The sequence below is a fragment of the Colossoma macropomum genome, unplaced genomic scaffold (genome assembly GCF_904425465.1).
Source record: "Colossoma macropomum unplaced genomic scaffold, Colossoma_macropomum, whole genome shotgun sequence".
NCBI lineage: Eukaryota > Metazoa > Chordata > Actinopteri > Characiformes > Serrasalmidae > Colossoma > Colossoma macropomum.
The window spans coordinates 31,750,088-31,761,065 of record NW_023494789.1 but is presented as its reverse complement, the minus strand read 5'-3'; the positions used below and the strand labels follow the sequence as shown (position 1 = coordinate 31,761,065).

The 10,978-nt window shown below is 39.4% G+C and overlaps 1 protein-coding gene across 1 annotated transcript; it reads left to right on the top strand.

Annotated features, from left to right (window-relative positions):
- Nucleotides 1-1,432: 1,432 nt before the first annotated feature.
- On the top strand, nucleotides 1,433-7,734 carry LOC118808365 (cytochrome b-c1 complex subunit 1, mitochondrial). Its single transcript, XM_036570988.1, has 13 exons — nucleotides 1,433-1,549; nucleotides 2,346-2,486; nucleotides 2,765-2,851; nucleotides 2,940-3,069; nucleotides 3,547-3,745; nucleotides 3,839-3,918; nucleotides 4,531-4,646; nucleotides 4,820-4,963; nucleotides 5,531-5,691; nucleotides 6,388-6,473; nucleotides 6,629-6,717; nucleotides 6,883-6,958; nucleotides 7,163-7,734. The coding sequence occupies exons 1-13, from the start codon at nucleotides 1,487-1,489 to the stop codon at nucleotides 7,225-7,227; spliced, it is 1,437 nt and encodes a 478-aa protein (XP_036426881.1). The 5' UTR covers nucleotides 1,433-1,486; the 3' UTR covers nucleotides 7,228-7,734.
- The last annotated feature ends 3,244 nt before the right edge of the window (nucleotides 7,735-10,978 follow it).

Here is a 10,978-nt window from a genome sequence, read left to right as displayed (position 1 = left end):
GCGAAAGGCAGGATACACCCTGGACAGGTCGCAATATTTAATTATTTATTTATTGAACACCTTAAGAATGTAGAGGCATCATTTATAAATGTTTATGTATTGGCATTGTTGTCAGCAGATGAAAAATACCTGATATCAGGTATACCATAATTCCCATGTCAGTTCATCCTTAATAACTATATGTAAATTGCAAGCAAAACATTTAACAATGTAAATTAAGATTTTGTTTGAAACTAACAGATTGTAACAGATGTGGGTCGTAACTATATTTACTCTGTTTCTTTTACGTAAGTACAAGCAGAATTGGACAAAATACTAGTAGTGATGACTATGACTGAGTGCTGAATTTACTGCCATAAATATATTCAGTAATGTGTTCCATCACAACATATAAAAAGTAATTTAGAATACATATTGATAAAGTATGTGGCAAAACCATTTTCTACTTAATTCACACTGTTCTTCGTTGTTACTAGTTGGCACTTTTCTTTACATAAGTCTCTTCATATGTTTAATGAAAAATTTGCTTATTGTTTAAAAGAAGTTAGATAAATTCTCAATTTTGTTCCCCTCTCATTGCCTGCTTCAGTCTATTGCTGCTCCCAAAATCCCCTGAGCAGGAGTCCAGTACAACACCAAAGGATTAGTTTGATCATCCCTCAGAAGAGCTCAGTAATGCTGAGATTAATGACTGACTCATCACAGTGATTTATCAGTCTACTCAGGCTTCAGCAGGAACTTCAGTTTGTAAAGAAGCCGTTAATCATGGCCCTCTTTATCTAACAGTTTACCTAACCATCATGCTGTGTGCTGGTTTTAAAACACTTATTTTTTTACTAAAAATTTACAAAATTTTACTAAAAATTTTTTTATTAAGTGGGTAAATATACTAAAAGTACTGTCTCAAAATGTAAAAGTACTGTATTCTAAAAGTAGTCTGACTGTATTCAGAATACTGCTTTTACAAAATGTGACTTGGACTGAATCAGGTACTTAATTTCTGTATTCTGAATACGTTTTCCAAATAATTGCATTTCTTTACATCTCAACCCTAAGTAAAACTTGGGTTTGAACTTTTATATTAGATTATATTATATTATCAAATAATAATAATAAGAAGAAGAAGAAGAACTGTACCTTACTGATGTATATTTGTGAGCAAAAGAACCTACTTTTTCATCTTTTTGATCAGTTTACTTTACGTAGCAGTTTTGTGCTTTGTGTAATTACATTCTATAGACTGCTTTGCTGTTTCTCAAACCTCTCGCGCTCACTCTTCTAACGGAATCGTTATTTCGTTAAAGTGGCAGCACTTTTACCGGAGTCTGGTTTTAGGCTGTTCTGTCAGGGTTCCCTGGTTCTGTTCTGCCCTCCGCCGTGTTTAAATCTCAGTTCCGCTACCGCGCGCAGTCCGCTTTGTCGTGAACGGCGACGTAACACGCGAGTGCGCGCGCACTGCTCCACTCTCTCAGTTTGCCAGGGAAAGATGGCAGCGTCCGTGTGCCGAGTCGGGGGAGCCGTGGGTCGGGCCTTTGCCAGAGCTCGCGGCGTGAGTAAATTTAACACTTAGCTGCTTTAAGCCTTTTCGAGAGTTTCGGTAGATACGTTAATTAGAGTTTCTCTCGCTTCAGCAGTCGTTTGTCATTCATCTGACTTCCGCAGGCCTTGGAGTGTTAGCCTGTCGGCTTGCAGTTTAGCTAACTTAGCTAGCGTTAGCTCCGGTTTTCGGTGAAGCTGGAAGGTCAACAATCCCCGCGGTAGTTTGAGAAGCGGGTCAGTGGTTCCGTTGTATACATGTACCAATGTGGTTACCTTTGTTGATGGGTGTTTTTGCATTTTATTAAAAAGAACAATATTATTTTTTAATAGTTGCCACTCACAAGGTCATTTAGCGCTGCCTTGCTGTCTAGTGCAGCTGGTTGATGTTATGTTGGCTAGCTAGCACACGGCATGGCCATTGAGCTGAGCTAACGTAGTTTTCCAATGTTTTTTGTTATTCCTTTGCGTATTTTAGAAAGGTGTGCTTCACAATAGAGTGGAGGCTCTATTCTCAATGAATTCTTAATTAACTGTCAGCAGGGTAGCCTAAATGTCATCATCGCAGGTAATATGGCAGTCTTTTTAGCTCAGTGTCCTCCCTGGTCTGGATTGACTTTCGCTTGGTCTTTCAGTTCTACAAGTTGTTCTGATTTAAAGGAACCCTTTAAAACTTATGAAATACTTTACTGTTCTCAGGTTTGAGTTGTGTTGCGTTCATACAGTAATGTGGATGTTCTTTCTCATTTGTGCTTTAGCACTGAAGTGGTTCTATATTTATCGGTCTCTCTCTGTCTCTGACTCTTTAGCCTGCTCTGCTGTCTCTGAGACGGGGCCGGGCAAGTGTAACATATGCCCAAAGTCTGCTGGGTGCTCCAGAGACGCAGCTCACTGCCTTGGACAATGGACTGAGAATTGCCTCTGAGGATACTGGACATGCTACATGCACTGTAAGCAAACTCTGTTATTTATCGTAAGAATTTCGTACATCACATTTAATTTCGATTGCAAAGAATTTCTCACATCACATTTAATTTCGATTGAGCCACGTACATAAGTAAATATCTGGATCCTTTATTAATCCCAAAGAAATTTCATGCATATATTAGGAAAAACTACACAAATGTGCAGAATTTACAAGATTCTTACACAAGCGAAGAGTTTAACATTTTAATGGTAAAAGATGATGTACAGTGGTATTTCCACAATTAACTTTTAAACATTCCAGGTTGGCCTGTGGATTGGTGTGGGTAGCCGATATGAGTCTGAGAAGAACAACGGTGCTGGGTTCTTCTTGGAGCACTTGGCTTTCAAGGTAGAAAAAGTGATTTCCCACAGGGCTCTGTCTCTAGCTATTTGTGTACCATCCTCCTCCCATCTATTCAATCTCATTCTTATTTCAGGGTACAAAGAAGCACCCTCAGTCTGCTCTTGAGCAAGCAGTGGAGTCGATGGGAGCTCATCTAAGTGCTTACACTTCTCGCGAGCACACTGCATATTACATGAAGGCTCTCGCTAAGGACTTACCAAAAGGTGTGATCAGAATCTTGACTTGTGTTCCGCATTAGTTAATATTGCTATGTGCTAGCATGTGCAGTGATGGACTGTGACTAGATACTGAAGCGTTGCTTCTGCTTATGCTACTTTTATCTTTTTGTACATGATAATACATTGACATCAAAGCATATTGCAGTTACATGAGTGTATGTGCAGTATGACTTGCAAATGCGCTGAATAAATGGTTGAATTCACAATTTGTCAGGTTGATGTGTTTAGAAGAAATTTTTGTTCAAATGCCAGACTGTGAACAGTTTTTAAGTTGTTAAGGTAGAATGCATTTAATTTGCTACTTATATTTGTGTTTAGAGTGCTGGTAGTGTTTTAATCACTAGAAATCTTTAATTTTGAGGCAGCAAATGCACTAAATACGTTACTGCATCACATTATATATATTTTTGGTACTGTCAAGATGTCTTAGTATCACTCAAACTAATGTTATTCGCTGTACAGCGGTGGAGCTGTTGTCGGAGGTGGTGCAGAGCTCAGCTCTGAGCGAGGCTGAGATCGAGCAGCAGAGGGGAGTGATACTTAAAGAGCTGGATGAGGTGGAAGGCAGTCTGCAGGATGTGTGTCTGGACCTGCTCCATGCCACTGCCTATCAGGGCACGCCACTGGCACAGAGTGTCCTGGGGCCCTCCCAGAATGCTAGGTATGCACATGCACACGTTTCAAATGCACCAGATGTTGTTGGTTTAGTAAACTGTCTTAACGTTCTGGTTGTGCCTTTGTCCCTACGTTGAAGGACTCTGACTCGTCAGGATCTGGTGGATTATATCAACAGCCACTACAAGGCCCCACGTATGGTGCTGGCTGCTGCTGGAGGTTATGTCTGTTCCTCTTTCTGTCATATGTCCAAAAGTTTGCAGACATCTGTTTATTCAATGTTTATTCTGAAAACTACAGTATTAATAGGATGTTTTTCACCCATTTCTGTAGCAACAACCTCTACTTTTCTGAAAAGGTTTTACATTAGATATTGGAACATTTAAGAATTTGATGGCATTCAGCCACCAGAGCGTTACTGAAGTCAGGTACTGATGTTGGATGATCAATTCTAGACCACAACCTCCACTCCAAGTCATTTCTGAGGTATTTGATTGTGCTCAGTCACTCTAGAGACTGCAGTTCCATGGCTCCACAGTGCAGTGCTGAGGTGTTTTGTGTTTGGCATTCACCATAATGACTTTAGGCTCATGTGTGGCTCCTTCAGAGCATTCGGTTCTGTTGTCAGTGCTTTTCTATTGAGGTTATGCAAGCTATGTGTGTGCAACTGAAAGTCTTTGTTCGCAATGGGTGCAACTTAAAGTAGCTGATTTCACTACTTAGAAGGGGTGTCTGAATACTTTTGGACATAAAAGCTTTTATTTAACTGAAGACCTATAGTAAAACAGTAATGATAAGCTGTGTTTGTTTATTGGGTCTGCCATGGTATAGGTGTGAACCATGACGAGTTGGTAGGACTAGCCAAGCAGCACTTCAGTGGTGTTTCATTTGAGTATCAGGATGATGCCGTGCCTGTGCTGTCCCCCTGCCGCTTCACTGGCAGTGAGGTGAGAAGAATGTACATTTGTGACACATTCACAGTTTCTTTTGTGCTTGTTACAAATCAAAAAAATATATATATTTATACACCTACATGTATTTTTTAACTAAACAATAAACATTTTTTAAAGCCCTGATTATTTTATTGTTTGCTTATGCATTTTCCTCCTGTCTCCTATAGATCCGAATGCGTGATGATGCCATGCCACTGGCACATGTTGCTATTGCAGTAGAGGGAGCAGGAGCTGCCAATCCAGATATTGTGCCTCTCATGGTTGCCAATTCCATCATTGGCAGCTATGATATCACGTTTGGAGGTGGCAAGGTAGGTTGTGCCTGTTGTGTGCCTGGTGAAGATGCTTCTGTTTTTGGTTGTATGATTGCATTTTGAGTTCTCAAGTAAAGTCATTTTATTACAAGTAGTTATAAGTAGTTGTGAGGTGATGTGTCTGAGGCCCTGCTTAGACAGGATTTGTTTTATATGGAGAGGTGGACTAATGTAATTATTACTAGCATTTTTCAGTGATTTGTAGTCCCGTCCGAATGTGCCATGTCAGTCATTTTTACCGACTGCACACTCGTGCGTCATTAAAGTGTTAACGAAATAATGGCTAAATTAATTGTTTGAACATCTTTTCTGGAATGAGCGCAGCGCGTAAATTGTGTAGCCACTCCCATCTCTGTGATTTAGACTGAGATTTCTTAGCGTGTGCAAACCCCTCAAACCTTACATGTCCTGAGGTAAACTGGCATTACCACACCTCCCCATGGAAAATTAATCCCATCCAAATAGGGCTTAAAAAGTGGTTTTATTTAATGTGGCATTTCGTAATAATGAAATGCTCATAGACATGTGCTGAAATTCACCAAAACACTTTGTATTTGTGTTTAGCACCTCAGCAGTCGCTTGGCACGTCTGGCAGCAGAGATCAACCTGTGTCACAGTTACCAGGCTTTCCACTCCACCTACAGCGACACTGGACTGATGGGCATCTATTTTGTCACAGACAAACATAAGATCGAAGACATGATGCACTGGGCTCAGAATGCCTGGTCAGTAAACACATTCCTAGAGTTCACTAGTGGAATGTCAGGTCTTGGGAGAAACTCTGTTCTATTTTTGTGACCATTGTGTTTGTGAGCATATTTTTGTGGTTTAATTAATTCAAACATTTAATTAATTAAACATTTTATTTTTGGAACAGAGAATATCACAGGTTCTAGGTTATCCCAAGTCACATTACATCCACACCCCGACTGGAGGGTTCTCTTCCTGGCCTCATTAGTTCACAACTGAGTGCTATGCATACAAGCAACCAAAAGTTTCAGTGAAGTAATGTCAGGAACAGATAAAAAGATACAGAAATAGAGAGGATTTTTTGTGTGTGTCTGTGTGTATGGTTGCAGTAGCATAAAGCGAGAGTCATTTCTGTTTAATTGTGGTATTAAGAGGACACATCATTTTAAAGATGCTGAGCGTGGATTATTATGGCCTAACATGGCCGTTAGATTGGTGGCAGAGGGGCTGCATTCTTGAAAACAATTCTTTAGTTTTACATGAGATAATTAAGTTACCTTATGGCTTTGTTGGGATTTTTTTGTTTGGTTTTGTTAATCAATTAACTCATTTTTACTCATTGGATGTGATGAAATGACTATTTATCCACAGCACTATTTCAAGTAATGTTAATCATGATTTTATATTTTTCTCTCTCTTCTTTTAATTTTATATTTTTTTTTGAACTGCAGGATGAATTTGTGCACCACGGTAACAGAGAGTGATGTGGCCAGAGCAAAGAATGCCCTCAAAGCCAGTTTAGTAGGACAGCTAAATGGTGAGAGTCACAAACATGCATGCTTACAAATATACTCTCGCTGCAGTATTTCAGACATGGTCAAACATTAGTTTACCTGTGAAATACTTGCTTTCTCCTTTGTACACCTTCCCATGCTTACTCTTTGTCATTCTTCTTCTCCACCCCTTTTTCAGGTACCACATTGATCTGTGATGACATTGGCAGGCACATTCTCAACTATGGCCGTCGCATCCCATTGGCTGAGTGGGATGCCAGGATTGAGGTGAGCTCCATCCTTTGACAAAGAGCGAAAGAATAATCCAGTAGAGATCTACCACATTGCTATGATAACAAACATGTCAGCAATTTACTGATTGTGTGTAGTTCCATTAGTAACTGACCTGGGGAAAATGCATTTTTTGTGTTTAATCCTTGTTCATTTTTTCAGGCTGTGACCCCCAAGATGGTGCGTGATGTTTGCTCCAAATACATCTATGACAAATGCCCTGCTGTGGCAGCTGTTGGTGAGTTGGTTACTTTTTTGCCATCCAGGAAATACCATATATTCATATGGGAAAGGTTTGATACCTGGGCTTGTAATTAGAATGCTTCTTAGAGAAACAGTGCTGATCTGGTGTCTGGCATATGTTCTGTTACCAAATCTGTTTTTTTTCAGTCTTAAAGGACTCTGTGTGATTTTGTACTTTCTATCTGTTCCTTTTCTTTAGGTCCCGTTGAGCAGCTTCCTGACTACAACAGAATGCGCAGTGCCATGTACTGGCTTCGGTTCTAAATGCTCAATATGTTGTCAACACTTATCTCCCCTATCTCTCTGCTTCTTTTTGTATTCTGCTCTGCTCTGCTCTCTGCATTGTTCTTTCTTCTTAAACATATTCCTCACTTTCCACATATCTGCACTAAAAATGGAGCCTACATCCATTGTGTTCTTTTGGTAGTCAGACTCCATCTTGGTACAGTTCTAAGACGTTTGAGGTTTATGACAGCATTTGATCACAAAGGTAATGAGTGACTACCTCTTGCTAAAGATTGTTAAAATACAGTAAGAACAACAGCGACCTCGTACGTGGTGTGATGTAGAATTTTCATGCAGAAAGCATTATACCATGAAAGCAGGAGAGTGAGGGAGATGAAATACATTCAGATGGAGAGATCCATGGAAATCATGGCAGAGTCTAGCGTACGTTACAGAGCAAAACTATTTATGAATTGATGTGATGTTTTGTTTCTGTCCTATTGTACATAACAGAAGCCCTCATTCCGACTTCAAATAAAATACCCACTAAATAAAAAAAGATCTCATTGCTTTGCTATTTCACTTGAGCTTAATGTGTCAAAAGGAAAGCAATATCACAATTATTGTTTTGGTTCACAATGAGATACAAATTGGCTGTGTCTTAAACATAATAAATGCTGCTTACTGCTGGTGTTCTGGAAGGAAGGTGCCCAGTCATGTCCGAGTCACATGTTTGTATAAAATGCTACCTGCAGAGGTTCCTCCGTTTTGCCAGTACTTGAAGGCAGCATACATGTGTCCCTCACTGCCTTCTGTGTCAGCGCTGATGTGGTTAGAAAAAAAATAGCGGGGAACACCAGCACTGGCACAGTGGACGACACTGCCTTCTAAGGCACTGACCTATGAGATGGCGCAGACAGCAAGTCATCGTGACAGCTGCTTTCAGTTTCATGCTTAGCCTTTATGTCCAAGTGTTTAGACACGTTGATTTCATTGAGCCACATAAGCATAGTGAGGTTGGGGACAAAGGTTTTTTAATGGGGATTCACTGATAAGAAAGGGTTTTTTTTGGACTTGTATTCTCATACTGATTGTCATGGGCGTTGCTAGGCCAGTTTTAGGGTGACTTATAAATTTACTTTGCTAGTCCAAATAATCTAAAGTTTATTCTCATCCACAATATACTGTAATAGCAGAAGGTGACCTGGGGAGGACGCTGCTGCTCCTGCTGCTCTTGTACAGCCCTGCCTTTGCTGAGCTACCAGAGATTGACTAATGTAACGTTCAGCCAATCATGTCAGAGCTCATAAGTTGTAAGCCAGTCATATCAGACCTGGGGGAGGGGCTCTGTTTATGCACTGGGAAATAACCAGTAACTGAACTGAAGACAGGAGTTTGGCTTAAAGCTCACTAAAATAAACATTATCCTTTATTCAAAATCTATAATATACAGACTGAATATATCCACCTACAATACGGATTTTTTGCAAATTATGGTCAGTATAGCTGAATATCTGTTTTTTACTTTGTTACTTGTTAACTCTAGCTAGCTAACTTTAATTAACTTTGGGTTTAAGTCAGATAAAGAAAAGAGGCCAGGCTAATATAGGCTAACTAGCAGACAAGCCAGTTTAAACCACAGAGTCTGTGGTTTAACCTCACTTCATAGTGGGTGTGAGAGTGTGGACGAACAAGAGGGGTATGAAGAACATTATTGAGAGCTCCTTAAATTTTTTGTTTTTAGATTTCTCTTCAGTATTTGGAAAGAATGACATCAATATTTGCCATATATTGTTGACAGTTAGTTAATGTCAGTGAAACGTGGCTGAAGTTGCTTCCTGTTCGACAGATTCTTGTTTGAGTTTTCCCGCTGCGAGGAGCCAGAATTAAACTACTGCACCATTTAAGGTGGAAAATTCAAACAAGGATCTGATGTGAAAAGGTCATCATGACAGTTTAATATCCCTCAATTCCTCAACTTTATAGTTGAGGATGGAAATTAAGAGGCAGCAGCTCCGTCGAGGGTCAGTCAGATGAGAAGATTCAGTCAGTTAAGAACATTTAAAACAAAGAGTCGGATAAAGAGTCAAAGTCAGTTAAAACAAAAAGAAATTAAATCAATTGATCATTATTTCCTTGAGCTCTTGTAAATCTGAGTTTAATAAAATCAATGCATCACTAAACACAGGAAGAGAGGGACAGAAAGAAGCTGAAGGAGGCTGACAGGACTGAAGGAACAGATCTGATGAAGAAAGTGAGGGAGAGTGGTATAAGCTTTCAGTTAAAATGAATGCTAAGTTTAGTATTTAACTGAGACAATATTTGTCACCATGACCATGAAATTCTATCACCTTGCTTATTAAACATGCCTAGCGCAAAATCACACTCTTTGATTGCACCAACCCCGGACTGAACTGATCTGTAATCTTTCATTTGAACAATATATTTAGGACCTTGCAGTTTATATAAGCGAGAGGAGACAGCATTGCTTGACTTCAGTACCTGCTTGATCTGTGCCTGCTGTAAGTGGATAGATGTAGATGGATTTGTTATACTGGCTCTGTTCTTTAATACAAACTATGAAGACACAGATCTACTGTGTACCCATTTGACTAAATAGTCATTTTTGACACCCTTAGCACGGCTGATGTACTTGACATTCTCTGGCTGTTGCTACTCTAAATGTGCATTCTAAACATTTTGGCGCTATTAAAAAATTCTTTATGGGAACCAGGCCCCCCTTTCCATGAGCCTCTAGTGACGCCCCCTGCTGATAGTTAATACAGGGGAAATCGAGGGCTTTCAACTGTAGTGGCAAGGGTGCTCCAGCAGGGGGACGTTTAAGTCTTCCTCTTCACCATGAACGATCATAAATAGGTTGCTTTGTTCACGGCAGTCTCTGGGTTTGTGAGTGGACAGTGTCCATCATGAGTTAACACACTTAGCACTGTCTTCATACACTGTACACAAGAATATCAGCTTTTCTGTTCCTCAAATGAAACTGGCTCTCAAAATTAATGTAAGAAAACAATTTGGTGAGTAATGTCAGAAGATGAGAGAGCTAAAATGTATGCATCTAAACTTAATTGTCTTCATCATGTTACTCCAATAGCCAGGCAGAATTACTTTTGGACAGGTCTTCTACCACTTTTACTTAATATGAATGATTATTTTGTCTAGTAAATGAACACAAATACTGAGCACTACAGAGGTCAGTATTCTGACAACAATTAACAAAATATAGTGCAGCCCTACAGAAAAATGGATGACTGACAGATTTTTGCTTACTAATATTACTAATTCAGTGTTTAATATTTCAGGCATGTGTCAATTCTAGAACTACACTAATTTACAAAATATGAAGAGGAAGATCAGTACATTTTTATGAACATGGGTTCCAAAGAGGGCCTATGATGTTAGAGGTCTTTGTGTTTTCAAAACCAGCCATGCTGAAAAAAATCATAGAAGTTTCTGTTGGTTCCTGGTGGTGTACAATAGTCAGTAATGGGGCATGTGTTTTCCTGGTGGGTTGATATCATAGGAAACTACAGGAAACTGTCCTACAGGAAACTAGTGGTTTTTAACTGTTAAGCTAATTTACATTAGAAAGCAAAATCATCAGAATTTAGTCCTAATGGTTCTAGTGGTCTTTTTCAGAAGGTAGGGTTTCCATTCGCCTGTAAATTCCAATATTTGACCAGTAAAAACTCTGCTAGACCAATAAATTAAAATCCAACTGGACATAATGTCTGGTAAAAATTTTGATATAAAATTTAAAGTAAGTAAAACT

Excerpts from the sequence above, each read along its gene's own strand:
- LOC118808365 (XM_036570988.1), top strand. The coding sequence starts at position 1,487 with ATGGCAGCGTCCGTGTGCCGAGTCGGGGGAGCCGTGGGTCGGGCCTTT. Across the intron at positions 3,746-3,838 it reads GGGCCCTCCCAGAATGCTAG|GACTCTGACTCGTCAGGATC; the intron begins GTATGCACATGC and ends CCTACGTTGAAG. Across the intron at positions 6,718-6,882 it reads AGTGGGATGCCAGGATTGAG|GCTGTGACCCCCAAGATGGT; the intron begins GTGAGCTCCATC and ends TCATTTTTTCAG.